Source organism: Squalius cephalus, assembly GCF_949319135.1.
Source record: "Squalius cephalus genome assembly, chromosome: 13".
NCBI classification, from domain to species: domain Eukaryota; kingdom Metazoa; phylum Chordata; class Actinopteri; order Cypriniformes; family Leuciscidae; genus Squalius; species Squalius cephalus.
The window spans coordinates 3,623,095-3,644,193 of NC_137134.1; the positions used below are offsets into that span (position 1 = coordinate 3,623,095).

The window sequence follows — 21,099 nt, forward strand, 5'->3', positions numbered from 1 at the left end:
TAGATAGATTAGTTAAAAAGAAAGAAAGATAAGTTAGTTAGAAAGATAGATAGATTAGTTAAAAAGAAAGAAAGAAAGAAAGAAAGAAAGATACATTAGTTAGTTAGTTAGAAAGATAGATAGATTAGTTAAAAAGAAAGAAAGAAAGATAGATTAGTTAAAAAGAAAGAAAGAAAGAAAGATAAAGTTAGTTAAAAAGATAGTTAGATTGGTAAGAAAGAAAGAAAGATAGATAAGTTAGTTAGAAAGATAGATTAGTAAGAAAGAAAGAAAGATAGATAGATAGATAGATAGATAGATAGATAGATTAGTAAGAAATAAAGAAAGATAGATCAGTTAGTTAGAAAGATAGATAGATTAGTAAGAAAGAAAGATAGATCAGTTAGTTAGAAAGATAGATTAGATAAAAAGAAAGATAGATAAGTTAGTTAGAAAGATAGATAGATTAGTAAGAAAGAAAGATAGATAAGTTAGTTAGAAAGATAGATAGATTAGTAAGAAATAAAGAAAGATAGATCATTTAGTTAGAAAGATAGATAGATTAGTAAGAAAGAAAGAAAGATAGATCAGTTAGTTAGAAAGATAGATAGATTAGTAAGAAAGAATGAAAGATAGATCAGTTAGTTAGAAAGATAGATAGATTAGTTAGAAAAAAAGAAAGAAAGAAAGATAAGTTAGTTAGAAAGATAGATAGATTAGTAAGAAAGAAAGATAGATAAGTTAGTAAGAAAGATAGATAATTAGTTAGAAAGAAAGAAAGAAAGAAAGAAAGAAAGAAAGAAAGATAGATAGATAGATAGATATATAAGTTAGTTAGAAAGATAGATAATTAGTTAGAAAGAAAGAAAGAAAGATAGATAAGTTAGTTAGAAAGATAGATAGACTAGTCAAGTCAAGTCAAGTCAAGTTTATTTATATAGCGCTTTTCACAACACAGGCTGTATCAAAGCAGCTTCACAGCAATAAATTAGAACAATACATCAATGTTTGTTTCTAGTGGAACGTCTACGTTTGGTAATGCTGATCAATAGTATCGTTGATTGATTAATTAAATTAAATATCCCCAACTGAGCAAGCCAAAGGCAACAGTGGCAAGGAACCGAAAAACTCCATCAGGTGACCTAATGGAGAAAAAAAAAACCTTGGGAGAACCCGGGCTCAGTCGGGGGCCAGTTCTCCTCTGGCGTTTATATGCTAGAGGTCGGATTTAACTGTAAGATTAAAAGTATTATATGAATGCCTGGCTGAAGAGATGTGTCTTTAATCTAGTTTTAAACTGGGAGAGCGAGTCTGAGCAACGAACAGTATCCGGAAGACTATTCCAGAGTTTTGGTGCTAAATGTGAAAATGCTCTCCCTCCTTTGGTGGATCTGGATATCCTAGGTATGGCCAAAAGCCTCGAATTTAGTGACCTTAAAGAGCGCGATGGATTATAGGGCGATAGAAGATCCGTTAAATAGACTGGAGCTAAGCCGTTTAGGGCTTTATAAGTCAGTAGCAATACCTTGTAATTAATACGGGACTTTATAGGTAACCAATGTAGTGATGATAAAATCGGTGTTATATGATCATATTTTCTTGATCTAGTTAGAACTCTAGCGGCGGCATTTTGGACTAACTGTAGCTTGTTTATTGAGGATGCAGGACAACCGGCTAATAACGCATTACAGTAATCTAGTCTCGAGGTCATGAATGCATGAACTAACTTTTCTGCATCATAAACTGATAGCATGTTACGTAGCTTAGCAATGTTTCTAAGGTGGAAAAAGGCTGTTCTTGTTACATATGAAATATGATTTTCAAAAGACAGGTTGCAGTCTAATATAACACCCAGGTCTTTTACTGTAGAGGATGAAGTAACAGGACATCCTACTATGTTAAAGTTGTATTGTGAGAGGTTTTGTGGGTGTTTTTTTGAACCGATAAGTAGTACCTCTGTCTTGTCTGGATTTAATAAAAGAAAATTACGCGTCATCCAATCTTTTATATCTTTAACACACTCTGTCAATTTGGATAATTTAGCGTTTTCATCCGGCCGTGATGAAATATAGATCTGAGTGTCATCAGCATAACAATGGAAACTAATTCCATGTTTCCTTATAATATTTCCAAGTGGCAGCATATATATTGAGAATAATAGAGGGCCTAACACAGATCCCTGCGGCACTCCATAGTTTACTGGAGTTATGATAGATTTTTCTCCATTTAAATAAACAAAATGGTAGCGGTCAGATAAATACGATCTAAACCAGCTTAATGCTTGTCCTTGAACACCAGTATAATTTTGTAATCGATCTAAGAGTATTGTATGATCTATAGTATCGAACGCAGCACTAAGATCAAGTAAAACTAATATTGAGATACAGCCTTGGTCAGAAGCTAAAAGTAAATCATTTGTGATTTTAACGAGCGCAGTTTCAGTGCTATGATGCGGCCTGAACCCAGACTGAAACTTTTCATAGACGTCATTTTCTTGTAAGAAAGAGCCCAGTTGAGCGGACACAACTTTTTCTAGTATTTTAGACATAAAAGGTAGATTTGAAATGGGTCTATAATTTACTAGATTATTCGGATCTAATTGTGGTTTCTTAATGAGAGGTTTTATAACTGCCAGTTTAAATGTTTTTGGAACATAACCTAAAGATAAAGACGAGTTAATAATATTGAGGAGAGGCTCTTCCACTACAGGTAACACTTCTTTCAATAGTTTAGTTGGTATAGGATCTAGTAAACATGTTGTTGTTTTAGATGAAGTAAAAAGTTTATTTAACTCTTTTTGTTCTATAGTTGTAAAGCACTGTAATTGTTCTTGCGGGGTGATAATTGAGGCTGAATTATAAGGCGCGATTGAGGATTGAACGTTTACAATTGTGGTTCTGATGTTTTCTATTTTCTCAGTGAAGAACTTCATGAAATCATTACTACTAAACTGGATTGGAATATTTTGTTCACGAGTCATCTGTTTATTTGTTAGTCTCGCCACGGTGTTAAATAAGAACTTAGGATTGTTATGGTTGTTTTCTATTAGTTTGCGGAGATGCTCAGCCCTGGCCGCTTTTAGGGCCTTTTTATAATGTGACATACTGTCTTTCCATGCGATTCTAAAGACCTCTAAGTTAGTTTGTTTCCATTTACGCTCTAAATTACGGGTTTCTCTCTTTAGAACACGCGTAGTATTGTTGTACCATGGTGCTTTACTTTTCTCTCTGACCTTTTTTAATCTAATGGGCGCAACAATATCCAATGATCCAGAGAGAATGGTGCTCATAGTGCTAGTTAATTCCTCAAGTTCATCTGTTTGTTTGGGTTCACTGAGCAGCTGAGACAGATCCGATAAGCTGTTTGAAAAATGATCTATGGTGGATGGAAGGATTGTTCTGCCTAATCGATAACGCGGCGCAGCATGATATATTACAGGAGTACGTAATATGTAAGTTACCATGTAATGGTCAGTGACATCGTCACTTTGTGGAATAATATCTATATCGGTTGGATCGGTTCCATGTGATATAATTAAATCGAGTGTATGATTAAATCGATGAGTTGGTCCGGTAACGTTTTGCTTGACCCCAAAGGAGTTTAATAAATCTGTAAACGCAGCCCCTAACGCATCATTTTGATTATCTACATGGATATTAAAGTCTCCAACAATTAATGCTTTATCGAAGTTAACTAATAGGTCTGAGAGAAGATCTGCAAACTCTTTTAGGAAATCAGCGTAAGGCCCAGGCGGTCTATATACGGTAGCCAAGGCTAGAGATAATAGGGATGTTTTTCGAACATCTAAGAGCGTAACATTTAGTACAAGTACTTCAAATGAAATAAACTTATAACCCGTTTTCTGAGTAACATTGAGAAAATCTCTATAGATTGTTGCAACACCGCCGCCACGACCATTCAGACGTGGCTCGTGCTTATAGGAGTATCCTGATGGAGTAGACTCATTTAGACTGAAATAATCATTTGGTTTAAGCCAGGTTTCAGTAAGGCAAAGTACATCGAAGCTATTATCTGTGACTATTTCATTTACAATAACTGCCTTAGGTGTGAGTGATCTAATGTTTAGAAGACCTAGCTTTAGAAATTGTTTTTGATTACCAATAGCAACATTTTCTGGTTTAATAACAATTAGATTTTTTCTAGATCCTGCAGTAGATTTATTATTTGATCTCACTAAACGAGGAATAGACACAGTTTCTATGCAATGTTCTACACTATTTATATCAGTTAAATTGGTGCGGCAGAGACTATGATTTGGACTTTTGGTTACTAGTCAAAAGGTATTTAACATTTTGGAGATGTTATCTGACAGAAGATCCGATCCGAATCTGCTTGGGTGTAAGCCATCAGCACGGTAAAGCCTAGGACGCTCCCAAAACAGATTCCAATTATTTACAAAGAGCAGTTTCTGCTCATTGCACCATGACATTAACCATTCATTTAGCGCGAATAATCTACTAAACTTTTCATGACCTAGTCGGTACGTGGGAAGCGGTCCTGACACAATAATCGTTATATCAGGCGATGTGCTGCGTACCGTATCGATCAGATTCCTGAAGTCTTTCTTCAGAACCTCCGTCTGGCGCAGTCTGATGTCTGCCCCTCCCGCGTGCAGGACCACAGTTCCGACGCGCTCGTTCAGAATCTCGGGAACGTGAGCAGCGATTTCAGAAACGCGAGCACCAGGAAAGCAGTGATTATGCACCTTACTTTTATTTAACGTAGCGTGTACGTGTCGAACGATGGAATCGCCGATGATCACAGCATCGCGTTCTGTTTCGCGAAGAGGGGAGAAGCGGTTTTGTGTGGATATCTCGAAAACCGGGAGGGTCGGAGAGAGTTTTCTTGGTCTAGACCTGACTCGCGTCTTCCGCTGCGGAAAAATCCAGGCTTCGTGATGGCATGTTGGAGCCGGGGTGAACGAGACCATGGCTGATCGCGACCTCGACGTTCGGGACCGATGTTGAGGAACGCACGGAGTAGACGAGGTCGGAGTCATCGGGTTAGTAACGTTAGTCTCTGATTTGTGTGCCTCGGCGCGCGATGTTTCAAGAGCTAACCGCCGGTCTATCAGCTCGGCTTTTCTCACTAAAAGGTCATGGATCTGTTTCTCAACAGCTTCCAGCTCAGACTGCACCGCGTGCAGCTCAAATGTGTCCTCACCTGCACCAAAAGGTAAACTACTTATATTTGATATATTCGCCATTTTAACAGATGGACAGTAAGTTAAGTTAGCAACGACGCTACCAGTGATGCTATCAATATTAATACTAATTTATGGCTTAAGTCTTGGATATAATCCGTCTTTTTACGGGTACGGGTGTAGAGTAGACGCACGATAGGCGAGAGAAAAAAGAAATGTTTGTTTGTAAATGAGTGCGGAGAAGACGCGTTCAGCCGTGATCCACGGACGTAACCTATAAGAGTATCCAGCGTTGGATCACTACGCTTGAGACGCGTCTGCTCAACAATCCGCGTTGTAACTATGAGGTGAGAAAAATAGAAAATGTTCGTTGTAAGTGAGTTTAAAGAGAAATCAAGAATTATAAATCAATCGATGGAGCTCCAAAGACAACAACGCGCTCAGACGCGACGCATGCGCATTCGAAACAGGAAGTCGCATTCGTACTAGTAAGATAGATAGATAGATAGATAGATAGATAGATACATAGATAGATAGATAGATAGATAGATAGATTAGTAAGATAGATAAAAATAGAAAGATACATAGATTACCATGATTTACCATAGTTTACCATGATTTACCACGATTTACCATGATTTACCATAGTTTACTATGATTTACTATAGTATACCATGATTTACCATGTTCAAGTATGATTTACTGATTCTAGCATGATTTATCATAGATTACCATGATTTACCATAGTTTACCATGATTTACCACGATTTACCATAGTTTACCATGATTTACTATAGTATACCATGATTTTCCATGTTCAAGTATGATTTACTGATTCTAGCATGATTTATCATAGATTACCATGATTTACCTTAGTTTACCATGATTTACCACGATTTACCATAGTTTACCATGATTTACTATAGTATACCATGATTTACCATGTTCAAGTATGATTTACTGATTCTAGCATGATTTATCATAGTTTACCATGATTTACCATAGTTTACCATGATTTACTATAGTATACCACGATTTACCATGTTCAAGTATGATTTACTGATTCTAGCATGATTTAGCAGTTTACCATGATTTACCACGATTTACCATAGTTTACCATGATTTACTATAGTATACCACGATTTACCATGTTCAAGTATACTTTACTGATTCTAGCATGATTTACCATAGTTTACCATGATTTACCACGATTTACCATAGTTAACCATGATTTACTATAGTATGCCATGATTTACCATGTTCAAGTATGATTTATTGAGTCTAGCATGATTTACCATAGTTTACCATGATTTACCACGATTTACTATAGTTTACCATGATTTACTATATTATACCACGATTTGCCATGTTTAAGTATAATTTACTGATTCTAGCATGATTTACCATAGTTTAACATGATTTACCATAGTTTACCATGATTTACCATGATTTACCATAGTTTACCATGATTTACCATAGTTTACCATGATTTACCACGATTTACTATAGTTTACCATGATTTACTATAGTATACCATGATTTACCATGTTCAAGTATGATTTACTATGATTCTAGCATGATTTACCATAGATTACCATGATTTACCATAGTTTACCACGATTTACCATAGTTTACCATGATTTACCATAGTTTACCATGATAGCATGATTATCATGTTGCTAGCATGATGCTAGAATTTTTTTACCATGTTGCAAGCATGGTTAACCATGATTTACCATAGTTTACCATGATTTACCATGATTTAACATATTTTACCATGATTTACTATAGTATACCATGATTTACCATGTTCAAGTATGATTTACTGATTCAAACATGATTTATCATAGATTACCATGATTTACCATAGTTTACCATGAATTACCACGATTTACCACGATTTACCATAGTTTACTATGATTTACTATAGTATACCATGATTTACCATGTTCAAGTATGATTTACTGATTCTAGCATGATTTATCATAGATTACCATGATTTTCCATAGTTTACCATGATTTACCATGATTTACCACGATTTACCATAGTTTACCATGATTTACTATAGTATACCATGATTTACCATGTTCAAGTATGATTTACTGATTCTAGCATGATTTATCATAGTTTACCATGATTTACCATAGTTTACCATGATTTACCACAATTTACCATAGTTTACTATGATTTACTATAGTATACCATGATTTACCATGTTCAAGTATGATTTACTGATTGTAGCATAGATAGATAGATAAGGGTTGAAGATAGATAGATAGATAGATAGATAGATAGATAGATAGATAGATAGAAAAGGTTTGAAGATAGATAGATAGATAGATAGATAGATAGATAGATAGATAGATAGATAGAAAGAAAGAAAGAAAGAAAGAAAGAAAGAAAGAAAGATAGATAAGTTAGTTAGAAAGATAGATAGATTAGTTAAAAAGAAAGATAGATAAGTTAGTTAGAAAGATAGATAGATTAGTAAGAAATAAAGAAAGATAGATAAGTTAGTTAGAAAGATAGATTAGTTAAAAAGAAAGAAAGATAAGTTAGTTAGAAAGATAGATTAGTTAAAAAGAAAGAAAGAAAGATAAGTTAGTTAGGAAGATAGATAGATTAGTTAGAAAGAAAGAAAGATAGATAAGTTAGTTAGAAAGATAGATAGATTAGTAAGAAAGAAAGAAATATAAGTTAGATAGATAGATAGATAGATAGATAGATAGATAGATAGGTAGATAGATAGATAGATAGATAGATAGATAAATAGATAGATAGAAAAGGTTTGAAGATAGATAGATAGATAGATAGATAGATAGATAGATAGATAGATAGATAGATAAGGTTTGAAGATAGATAGATAGATAGATAGATAGATAGATAGATAGATAAGGTTTGAAGATAGATAGATAGATAGATAGATAGATAGATAGATAGATAGATAGATAGATAGATAGATAGATAGAAAAGGTTTGAAGATAGATAGATAGATAGATAGATAGAAAAGGTTTGAAGATAGATAGATAGATAGATAGATAGATAGATAGATAGATAGATAGATAGATAGATAGATAGATAGATAGATAGATAGATAGATAGATAGAATGGTAGTTTAATTGAGTCTAGGGCTTCAGAGAATTTAGATTTGAGTTTTTGGCTTGTACACTAATGGGCCACCGTAGTCTTGGCTCATTTTGAGCAGTCTGCAATGAAAGTCAATGGGGTTTTTATGATATTTTATAATAATTTTTAAGAAAACCGTAACTCAAAGCAGTGTGAAAAGATAAAGCAACTCAAGTCAGAACAGTCTGAAGGTCTGACCCAAGTTTGGAGTATGTAGCTTGAACGGTCTAGGAGGAGTTAGTGTCTAAATGTTTTGGGTCAGAAGAATAATAATAACTAGAAAAAAAAGTTTGTTGAGACAAACTTTAAGTTGGCTTGAGAAAGCCGGACCAGAGAGTTTGAAGAAGTTAAAAGTAGTTAGAAGTTTTAAGTAGTTTGAAGTTTAAAGTAGTTTAAATTTTGATTGATAAATTAGTTAGAAAGAAAGAATAGTTAGAAAGAAAGAAAAAAGATTAGTTAGAAAGAAAAAGAAAGAAAGATTAGTTAGAAAGAAATATTAGAAAGAAAGAAAAAGAAAGAAAGATTAGTTAGAAAGAAATATTAGAAAGAAAGAAAAAGAAAGAAAGATTAGTAAAAAAGAAAAGAATGATAAATTAGTTAGAAAGATATATTAGAAAGAAAGAATGAAAGAAAGACAGATTAGTTAGAAAGAAAGAAAACAAGAAAGATTAGTTAGAAAGAAAGAAAGAAAGAAAGAGAGAAAGAAAGAAAGAAAGAAAGAAAGAAAGAAAAGATTAGGTAGAAAGAAAGAATGAAAGAAAGAAAGACAGATTAGTTAGAAAGAAAGAAAACAAGAAAGAAAGATTAGTTAGAAAGAAAGAAAGAAAGAAGAAAGAAAGATAAGTTAGAAAGAAAGAAAGAAAGAAAGAAAGAAAAGATTAGGTAGAAAGAAAAGATTAGGTAGAAAGAAAGAAAAGATTAGGTAGAAAGAATGAAAAGATTAGAAAGAAAGAAAAAAAGAAGAGATTAGGTAGAAAGAAATATTAGAAAGAAAGAAAAAGAAAGAAAGATTAGTTAGAAAGAAATATTAGAAAGAAAAAGTAAGAAAGATTAGTAAGAAAGAAAAGAATGATATATTAGTTAGAAAGATATATTAGAAAGAAAGAATGAAAGAAAGACAGATTAGTTAGAAAGAAAGAAAACAAGAAAAAAAAGATTAGTTAGAAAGAAAGAAAAGTTAGAAAGAAAGAAAAAATAAAGAAAGATTAGTTAGAAAGAAAGAAAGAAAGAAAGAAAGAAAGAAAAGATTAGGTAGAAAGATAGAATGAAAGAAAGAAAGACAGATTAGTTAGAAAGAAAGAAAACAAGAAAGAAAGATTAGTCAGAAAGAAAGATTAGTTAGAAAGAAAGAAAAGTTAGAAAGAAAGAAAGAAAGAAAGAAGATAGAAAGAAAGATAAGTTAGAAAGAAAGAAAGAAAGAAAGAAAGAAAGAAAGAAAGAAAGAAAGATTAGGTAGAAAGAAAGAAAGAAAGAAAGAAAAGATTAGGTAGAAAGAAAGAAAAGATTAGGTAGAAAGAAAGAAAAGATTAGAAAGAAAGAAAGAAAGAAAGAAAGAAAGAAAGAAAGAAAGAAAGAAGAGATTAGGTAGAAAGAAATAAAGAAAGAAAGAAAGAAAGAAAGAAAGAAAGAAAGAAAGAAAGAAGATTAATTAGTTAGAAAGAAAGAAAGAAAGAAAGAAAGAAAGAAAAAAGATGAATTAGTTAGAAAGAAAGAAAGAAAGAAAGAAAGAAAGAAAGAAAGAAGAGATTAGGTAGAAAGAAAGAAAGAAAGAAAGAAAGAAAGAAAGAAAGAAAGAAAGAAGATTAATTAGTTAGAAAGAAAGAAAGAAAGAAAGAAAGAAAAAAGATGAATTAGTTAGAAAGAAAGAAAGAAAGAAAGAAAGAAAGAAAGAAAAAAAGAAAAAAGTAATTAGTTAGAAAGATAGATAGATTAGTTAAAAAGAAAGAAATATAGATAATATAGATAAGATATTTAGAAAGATAGATAGATTAGTTAGAAAGAAAGATAGAAAGATAAGTTATTTAGAAAGACAGATTAGTTAGAAAGAAAGAAAACAAGAAAGAAAGATTAGTTAGAAAGAAAGACAAGTTAGAAAGAAAGAAAGAAAGAAAGAAAGAAAGAAAGAAAGAAAGAAAGAAGAAAGAAAGATAAGTTAGAAAGAAAGAAAGAAAGAAAGAAAGAAAGAAAGAAAAGATTAGGTAGAAAGAAAGAAAGAAAGAAAGAAAGAAAGAAAAGATTAGGTAGAAAGAAAGAAAGAAAGAAAGAAAGAAAGAAAGAAAGAAGATTAATTAGTTAGAAAGAAAGAAAAAGAAAGAAAGAAAGAAAGAAAGAAAGAAAGAAAAAAGATGAATTAGTTAGAAAGAAATAAAGAAAGAAAGAAAGAAAGAAAGAAAGAAAGAAAAAAAGAAAAAAGATTAATTAGTTAGAAAGATAGATAGATTAGTTAAAAAGAAAGAAATATAGATAAGATATTTAGAAAGATAGATAGATTAGTTAGAAAGAAAGATAGAAAGATAAGTTATTTAGAAAGATAGATTAGTTAGAAAGAAAGATAGATAAGTTTGTTAGTTAGAAAGATAGATAGATGAGTAAGAAAGAAAGATAAGTTTGTTAGTTAGAAAGATAGATAGATTAGTAAGTAAGAAAGATAGATAAGTTAGAAAGATAGATAGATTAGTTAGAAAGAAAGAAAGATAGATAAGTTAGTTAGAAAGATAGATAAGTTAAAAAGAAAGAAAGATATATATGTTAGTTAGAAAAATAGATAGATTAGTAAGAAAGATAGATAAGTTAGTTAGAAAGATAGATAGATTAGTAAGAAAGAAAGATAAGTTAGTTAGAAAGATAGATTAGTTAGAAAGAAAGAAAGATAGATAAGTTAGTTAGAAAGATAGATAGATTAGTAAGAAAGAAAGATAAGTTAGTTAGAAAGATAGATTAGTTAGAAAGAAAGAAAGATAGATAAGTTAGTTAGAAAGATAGATAGATTAGTAAGAAAGAAAGAAAGATAAGTTAATAGATAAGATAAGGATAGATAGATAGATAGATAGATAGATAGATAGATAGATAGATAGATAGATAGATAGATAGATAGTGTTTTATGGTGTCAGCCTTTAACCTTTACACCTTTTACCTATTTATTTATTATTCTCAGGTAGGTAAGGAAAGTCGAATCTGGACAAAACTATAAGCATTCAAAAATACTTACAATTAGTTCAGCAGACTTCCCTGTGGTCAGTTCTTGCTTAAGGCTCTTAAATTATAACTCAAGTGGACAATCTCTTGCCAATAATATAATATAAGTTTTATTAAAGTTAACAAAAGTTATAACAAAGTTACAATTAGGTTACAATAATAAGTTTCAACAATCAGCTGGATTCAGGCGTCGAGGGACACTGCGCTATTCAGTCTCCAACCCGTTCTGTCTCTCTCTCAGTCTTTTATACGCAGACTTCGAAATGCAGGCTCCAGACTCTCCTCTGACGTCATCAAATGGAGTTCTGCCAACTCCTTCGACACGGCTCTCAGTTGTTTACGGCGTATCCCTTCAAGAAAGATAGATAGATGAGTAAGAAAGAAAGATAGATAAGTTAGTTAGAAAGATAGATAGATAGATAGATAGATAGATAGATAGATAGATTAGTTAAAAAGAAAGAAAGATATATAAGTTAGTTAGAAAAAATAGAGAGATTAGTAAGAAAGATAGATAGATAGATAGATAAGTTAGTTAGAAAGATAGATAGATTAGTAAGAAAGAAAGATAAGTTAGTTGGAAAGATAGATAGATTAGTTAGAAAGAAAGAAAGATCGATAAGTTAGTAAGAAAGAAAGATAGATAAGTTTGTTAGAAAGATAGAAAGATTAGAAAGAAAGAAAAAGAAAGAAAGATAGATAAGTTAGTTAGAAAGATAGATTAGTAAGAAGGCAAGATAAGTTTGTTAGAAAAAGATAGATAGATTAGTTAGAAAGAAAGAAAGATCTATAAGTTAGTTAGAAAGATAGATAGATTAGTAAAAAAGAAAGATAGATAAGTTAGTTAGAAAGATAGATAGATTAGTTAAAAAGAAAGAAAGATATATAAGTTAGTTAGAAAAAATAGAGAGATTAGTAAGAAAGATAGATAGATAGATAGATAAGTTAGTTAGAAAGATAGATAGATTAGTAAGTAAGTTTAAATACAATATCAGTAAGTTGGCTTTCTCAAGCCAACTTAATAATAATAATAAGTTTAAGTACAATATCAGGAAGTTGGCTCTCTCAAGCCAACTTAATAATAATAATAAGTTTAAATAGGATTTCAATATGTTGGCTCTCTCAAGCCAACTTAATAATAATAATAAGTTTAAATAGGATTTCAATATGTTGGCTCTCTCAAGCCAACTTAATAAGTTTAAATAGGATTTCAATATGTTGGCTCTCTCAAGCCAACTTAATAATAAGTTTAAATAGGATTTCAGTAAGTTGGCTCTCTCAAGCCAACTTAATAAGTTTAAATAGGATTTCAGTAAGTTGGCTTTCTCAAGCCAACTTAATAAGTTTAAATAGGATTTCAGTAAGTTGGCTTTCTCAAGCCAACTTAATTATCAATTAGATAAAGATACATTAGAGCAGGGGTCCTGAATATAATTTCACCAAAGTCCAAATTAAAACAGTGATAGAATATGTTGCATTCAAAGAAGTGCATTTAGTCAGCCTTCTCCTCGCTCTGCTCAGACCTCCCGCGGACTGAAGCGAGTTCACAACGCACATTTGCAATCTCATTTACAGTAATAAAGAATATAAAGAAAATAGTAATAATTAATATCACATCAGGTGTATCAACAGTCAGAGAAATAACACAATATATATTTATATCTATCTCTAAATATACATTGTCACTAGCTAATCTCATATGATATACATCTTTAAATCACCCACATTCCAGCATTTTATATAACCAATTCGGTTGAACACATATAACAAAGAGATCACAAAAACAATTCATAACCATACCTGCATGCATGAGTTGGAAAATGCAGTGATTAATATGTTGCATTCAAAGAAGTGCATTTAGTCAGCCTTCTCCTGTCAAACATTTGAACATAGAAAAAATATCAGCAGACACGCTTCACAGGCCAACTTTCACACTAATGTTAACATACAACACCACGTGAGACTGCATTCACTCGGTTAAACTTTCACTTATGCAGGAAAAACATATTCAAGAGGGAAGATCACATACATGTGCATACTCATTTACATTTTAACAAAACCGATCACTTAATTGGTGATTATTTTCACTTATAACACTCTTGTGAACGGGAGTGCACACAATACATACCTCGCTCTGCTCAGACCTCCCGCGGACTGAAGCGAGAGCGCGCGCAACGCGCAAATGACGTCTCAACTGCGACGAACGCAAAACTCATAAAGACATAAAAAAATAATAATTTTCTTCTCTCTTCTTACATGCATATGTAACAGAAAAATTAGGATTTTGTGTGAATTTAAAATAAAACACAAGTTATAATTAATACCTGTTACATTCACCCCCTTCTGAATTCACCAAAATCCCAAAAACTCAACAAACTTGAATACACTTGACTGGGGTCTCCAAAATATCTCTACCCATTTCAGCCTGAAAATGCTACCTTCTTAAAAGGTTGAGAGAAATTCAAGGGTGATCAGGCCTTAAAAAACTCCCAGAATAAAATGATGCCTTTTACACCATACCAGGTTTTAAATCACAAATCTTCAAGTCAAATGTATAACATCTATATCACATCAAATGAATTGCTTTACAGCCACAGGGATAATGCTCAAGTGTATCAGAGAATATGAACTTAGACTATAGAATAACTCTTAAAACAAAGTGAGTAGTGACTGGGACTTTCTACCCAATGTGTTTGTAAGTGATTTAATCTTTAACTGTCTTTGTGCCATAGATTCAATAAGACGATTGACCTTCTTAACCACTCTTCCAGCACGTGTAACTCGTTCTTGAGTATTTTCTACACCCTGGGTGTCTCGGTCTCTAGTCTCTGAACTAGGCTGTTCTGTATTAGGCATATCTCTTTCCTCCACTATGGGATTGTCTCTTTCCTCCACTCTGGGATTGTCTCTTTCCTCCACTATGGGATTGTCCCTTTCCTCCACTATGGGATTTTCCCTTTCCTCCACTATGGGATTGTCTCTTTCCTCCACTATGGGATTGTCTCTTTCCTCCACTATGGGATTGACTCTGTCACAATCAAGACTAAAACAGTCCGTCTGATCATTAAAAGACTCTGTAATATGACTGTCATCATCACAAAGCTTCTCAGAACAATCACCATCTTGACTCTGCTGTTCTCCCTCAGTATGGAACTGCACAGATCCAGTTTCACTTTGTGAGCTTTGACCCAGGGAATGTTCGGTTTCATCTAATACCCAGAGGCTTGTCCGTCTCTCTGAACTTTCACTTTCCAAGCAATCTGCAGGTTCCTGGAGTTGCGGATGAGCAACTGACTCCCCATCATCATCACAGTCATCGAGATACGGGTTACTGGCTCCTCCAAGTTCCGTCTGAATGGGTAAGAAGCTGATGTTCAACAAAAGATTGCGATGTACAACTCTCTTAGTTCCTTTTTCATCCTGTACCATGTAGGTATGCGTCTGGGGATTCCGGTTGATGACAACATACAGGGTTGGCTCCCACTTGTCGGCAAGTTTTCTCCTCCCCCTCTCTCCTTTATTAGCAATCAGCACACGATCTCCAACACTTAGGTGAGTGCCTTTTACTCTCTTGTTATATCCCTGAGCTTGTTTTGTGCAATAGTTGCTGCTTCATGGAGATGAGAGAGTAGTGCCTTGGCGTGACTACCATAATCAACCACCACAGGATCTCGGAGTACCTGTTTGAACATCACATCTACCGGAAGTCTCGGCACACGGCCAAACATGAGATAAAAAGGTGAGAAACCTGTTGTTTCATGCACAGTGGCATTATAAGCAAATGTTAAGGTCTGGATTTGTTGGGGCCACTGATGCTTAGCTTTGAGAGGCAAAGAACGCAACATAGCTCCTAGAGTCCTATTAAATCGTTCAGTTCCCCCATTGCCCATTGGATGATATGCTGTGGTGTGCGACTTAGCCACTCCTGACAGTTTAAGTAGCTCGGCGATCAAACCACTCTCAAAATTAGCACCCTGGTCGGTGTGTACACGTTCAGGAAAGCCATAGACGCAGAAAATGTGATCCCACAGCTTCCTGGCCACTTGTTTAGCTGTCTGATTTGCACATGGAAATGCGTGAGCTAATTTTGTAAAGTGGTCCGTGACTACCAACACATCAACAGAGTTCTGCCTAGAGTCTTCTGCGCTCCAGAAATCCAAACATACCAATTCCATGGGTGCTGAGGTTCTGATACTCTCCAACGGGGCTCTAGCAGATGGCTCAGGTGATTTAGCGAGAATGCATCTCTGGCAACATTTAACATAAGACTTGATGTCTTGCTCCATCTTTGGCCAATAGAATCGCTGCCTCGCTAAATGAAGCGTTCTTGCTTGCCCTTGATGTCCAGCGAGGTCATGAATGCCACTCAACGCTTTGGCTCTCAAACTCTGAGGGAGCACAAATTGATATCTCTTGTGCTTACTCAATTGATCCTTGATTACTCGATAGAGTATGCCATCCAGGAAGGTAAGCCTCTCCCATTGTTTGCTGAGGGAAAGAGCACTAGGGTTAAGGTTCGCTTTTTCACGTCTGGAAGGTCTTCTCTTACGGGTCACAAAAGGAACAACCACAGATATGTTAGGATCCTGTTCTTGTCTTTGTTGAAGTTCTTGTAGGGGGAATTCAGGAAATGTGTCCAGACTTGGTGGGGCGAACTGCTGAACAGATTGGATCAACTGCACTGCTCTAGACTCCGCTGCCAGCTCCCAGTTGTCATGAGCTTCACAAATGGCATGCACGTCGCCAGCACCGCAAGTACCCGAGCTAGCCACTGGAAAGATCTCTCTTGGGTCAGTCTCCGACCCCTGCTGTTGACATTGAACTTTCAGCCGGAAAGTATCCTGGATCCCTTCCTCACTAAATCCTTCAGCTTCAGACAGCAACCTCTCATACTGTTCATTTAGCAGTCTATGACCGATTGTCTTTGAAAAAGGGTCTCGACTAAGAGCATCAGCCACAATGTTCTTGTTGCCCGCTATGTGACGTATCTCAAAGGTATAAGGGGCTAACTTCGCGACCCAGCGTTGTTCGCAGGCATCAAGCTTCGGTTTAGTCATTATATACGTTAGAGGATTATTATCCGTCCAGACGGAAAATGTGTGTCCTTTAAGCCAATGACTAAACTTCTCGCAGACACTCCACTTTAGGGCCAAGAATTCTAGACGGTGGGCTGGATATTGCCTCTGTGAAGCGCTAAGTGTTTTACTCGCAAAAGCGATGGGCCTTGCTTTGTCCTCGCCCAGGGGTATTTGAGACAATACCGCCCCTAAACCATCTAGAGAAGCATCTATGGACAGGATCAAGGGTCTTGAAAAATCAGGATGCGCCAGGACTGCACAGTTCAACAGCTTATCCTTCAAAGCACTGAAACTTGCATCACACTCCACTGTCCAGTCGGAGGGCTTTAGTTTTCTGAAAGTACCAGCCTTTCTTGGGACATTTCCTCTTCCCTTCCTCTTCTGACCAGCAGTGAGGGCAAACAATGGTCTGGCAATAGCGGAACAGCATGATATGAAATGTTGATAATAAAAGACCATCCCCAGAAAAGATTTAACTCTTTTTACTGAAGGAGTAACTCCGTCATCCTCCATAAGATCATCTTTGGTCATGCGGGAAATCACGCCCACCTTTTCTGGGTCCACAGCAACTCCACCCCCTTCGATGATGTGTCCCAAGAATCTCACAGAAGTGCGCATAAGGTGACACTTTTTTGGGCTCAGCTTCAGATTATGTTGGCGGAGTCTCTGGAATACCACGTCAAGCCTACTCAAGGCTTCCTTCTCAGTGGCTGCAAATACCAGCAAGTCATCCAAGTAACACAAAAGCTGGGTGAAGTTCATGTCACCAAATATACTCAGCATCATTCGCATAAATGAAGCCGGACTATTGCACAGACCTTGTGGCATACGATTGTACTCATGCAATCCAAGTGGTGTGGTGAATGCTGTGTATTTTTTATCCTCCTCGTGCATGGGAATGTTATAGAAGCCAGAGGTCAAGTCCATAGTGCTAAAATAGACATTTCCGCCCAGAGCTGCCAGACAATCTGATTGATGCGGGAGTGGGTGTGCGTCTTTTAGAGTCCTTGCATTGAGCCACCTAAAGTCGGTGCAAATTCTCAAACTACCATCCTTCTTCCATACCATCACCAGAGGTGATGCAAATTCGCTGGTGGATTTCCTTATTATGTCCTGATCCTCCATTTCTGTCAAGACCTGCCTCAATTTTTGGTAATGAGCTGGTGGAACTCTACGGTAGGGAAGGCGGAATGGTCGTTCATCCATCAGGCGGATGCGATGAGAGAAGCCTTTTGCCTCACCACAATCCAAAGCATGTTTCGAGAAGATGTCATTATAGCTGACTAAAAGCTGAACTAACTCCCTTTTGATAGAGTGACTGATTTGGCACGACTTGAGGTCTATATCTTTCAGACCAACTTCTGCAAGTTTCTTCTCAACATCCTCACCGCTTGCTTCGGAATAACTCATTACTTGATCACTAGCCTTAACCTGACTGGAGTTCTGGAAAACCGTAAAATCTTCGGCAGCCATACAGGGCGATACATCAGCCAACTTGCAATTCCTCTTCAAAGTCACAGGCTGATCAGAGAGATTCACTATCCTCATGGGGACATATCTGTCACCCCACATAGGTGTAACCACCCGACCGACCAGAATGTTTCGCGGCATGGTTTTTGAAGACGTGGGTTCGACAACCACTGTGCTGCCGGGGGACATAGGGGTGTTTTTCGGCAGTCTACCCCATACAAGATGCTCATGTCTAGCCAAGAGTGTTACAGCCTGTGTCAATTTCACAGTCCCAATCTTGTTAGGAGTATCGACACCCTGCCACCTTGTCAACCCTGCCATCATGTCAAGGAATTGAGAAGTATCAGGAGACAACGACATGCCACAGCTCTGACCGGTCACCCTCCAATAATCGTCACTGCTCTTCATTTGATGCATGATGTACTTTATGACGTTAGATCCGAGAATGAGGTCATCTTTCTGCCCTGGGACCACAAGAATGGGAACGATACACTGTACACCGTACACTTCTATCTCCACTTCGTACACACATTTAGGGTGAGTCTGATGGCCCCCACAGCCGATCAGGATGACTTGCTCATTTAACTGTTTGTTTGTAGTGATTACCTTTTCGTCTAGCATCCTAGATGCCGTTGCTTCGTTTACTGTACAAGCCATGGAGCCGGAGTCTAGCATTCCCTTGACTCTGAATGTCTTATTCACGATCACTGGAGCATAGAATAATTCACTAAATAGTTCAATTCTTTGTGAATTCTGCAGAACTACTTGAACACCTTCTGATTGGGATGTGTGCTCATACCATTGCTCCCAGTCATCAGCATCATCTTTTTGTTCGAGAGTTTGATTTTGTCCACCCACACATCCCCTCTCCATATGCAGGCTTGTTAGTTTAACGGTGGTTGTTCCTGGCTTGAATGCATACCAGGACCACCGGCTCCAGATCCTGCCTTACGACACTCTCTCTTCCAATGTCCTGCTTTGCAGCAATTTAAACACAACCCATCTCGCCTGCAATGCATGGTAGTAGAGTGGTCAGTCGCTTTGCAAACTTTGCATGGCTTTCGGAAAGACTGGAATCCGCTTGACATGTACGGTGCCTGGACTGCTGCTTGATGGTTCTGCTTTAACATACGATCAAGTTGAGCTATGAGACTCTGAAGGCTGATATTATCAGACGATGTGCCAACATCACTCCCAGCATCCATTTGGCTTTGTGGTCTCATTGAAACACCCACCAACGTTGATTCATCAATTGCAGCAGCCTGCACGTTTGCAGAAGCATATCTCTCGGCACCTGAACGTTTCGATCTGGCTCGTTGCTGCTGAATCTTCAGTTGTGTCTGGTGATCATCGAGGCGTTCCTGAATTTCACTAGCTTTCCACTTGTCAGCAGTTTTGAACTTCAGCACCGCAGAAAGAGCTGGGTCTGGGCAGTGCTTAACGAACATCATGGTTACCTCTTTACTTGGGTCTTCAAGGTTGCGTCCCTGCCTCTTCAAGCACTCCTCTGCCACGTCAACAGCTTTATTCAAGCGAATCCAGTAATCCATCGCGTTTTCTCCCACAGTAGGTAGGGTGTTGTAGAAGTCAGCGAGTGGCATTGAAGAATACGTCAGTTCACTAAAGTGTTGCTTTAGTATATCAATAATAACTCTTGGGTCTTCACCAGGTTTTAATGATGGGTTACTGCGTAATGTGATTTTGATTATGTCTCTCGCTCTCCCTCCAAGTCTTGACATAATTTCCTGAGCCTGTTCTCCTGTGGGCACACCTCTCTTTCTTAAATAGAGGTCAATCTGTTCTTCCCACTCGTGGATAGAAAGTTTATCTGTGCTATCTCCACGAAAGCTTGGTGGCTCTTTCACATCAGGTTGCATCACCAATTTTACACCATTCATGGTTAGTGAATGAGGGTCGGCACAAAGTGGTTCTAAACCTACATTTTGGTTTAATGTAGGGTTTAAAAAGTAATTTTCTCCTCATTCTCACTTCCCTTCTTTAGCTGCGCTGAAATGGACTGTCCTATTTCATGAGCTAACTGTGTAATGAGGTTGCTTAAATCAGCGGAAGTTGTGTCTGACTTGGGAACCTGTCTTTCAGTTTTTATACGTGTAGAGCAAAACACTGGAGAGTCAGCAATACCCGTGGCTCCAGGAGTGTGAGCCATATCCCTAAAGAACTGCCCTCTCCCCCCACCAATGTATACTTCATCCTGCGTATCTTCCACAACGTAATTTTTTTTTTTTTTTTGTCCCTTTTTTTTTTTTTCTGGTGTAATACTTTGTAATACTCAGTCTTTGTACCTCTCTCTCCAGCAGATTAGACAGGAAAAGAAGAATTCAACCCAGTCCAGAGAACGAACTATTCGGTACCCAGCAACATCCGGCGGTCAATCTGACGTCGATCCTTCTGGGAATCCGGGTCACGGCACCAATGTAGCCGGTTCAGGCTCGCGTGTCTCTGTTACTCGGCTACCCCTCTGCGTTGTGTTGTGTTCTGTTGTGCAATGAATAAAAACTGGAGTCCAATTGCTGGTTCAGAGGTTCTTTATCTGCCTGCCTGCATGCATGAGTTGGAAAATGCAGTGATTAATATGTTGCATTCAAAGAAGTGCATTTAGTCAGCCTTCTCCTCGCTCTGCTCAGACCTCCCGCGGACTGAAGCGAGTTCACAATGCACATTTGCAATCTCATTTACAGTAATAAAGAATATAAAGAAAATAGTAATAATTAATATCACATCAGGTGTATCAACAGTCAGAGAAATAACACAATATATATTTATATCTATCTCTAAATATACATTGTCACTAGCTAATCTCATATGATATACATCTTTAAATCACCCACATTCCAGCATTTTATATAACCAATTCGGTTGAACACATATAACAAAGAGATCACAAAAACAATTCATAACCATACCTGCATGCATGAGTTGCAAAATGCAGTGATTAATATGTTGCATTCAAAGAAGTGCATTTAGTCAGCCTTCTCCTGTCAAACATTTGAACATAGAAAAAATATCAGCAGACACGCTTCACAGGCCAACTTTCACACTAATGTTAACATACAACACCACGTGAGACT

General features: G+C 36.3%; 1 protein-coding gene across 1 annotated transcript in view; it reads right to left on the minus strand.

The window, feature by feature from the left end:
• The window catches only part of LOC307170498 (uncharacterized protein), a gene marked incomplete at both ends in the record, with an annotated part of 57,029 nt that extends 42,138 nt beyond the window's left edge, over positions 1-14,891 (minus strand). The window contains one exon of the mRNA XM_079891619.1: positions 14,214-14,891. Coding sequence (XP_079747745.1) covers positions 14,214-14,891 — 678 coding nt within the window. The remainder of the gene's footprint in view (positions 1-14,213) is intronic.
• Positions 14,892-21,099: the final 6,208 nt, after the last annotated feature.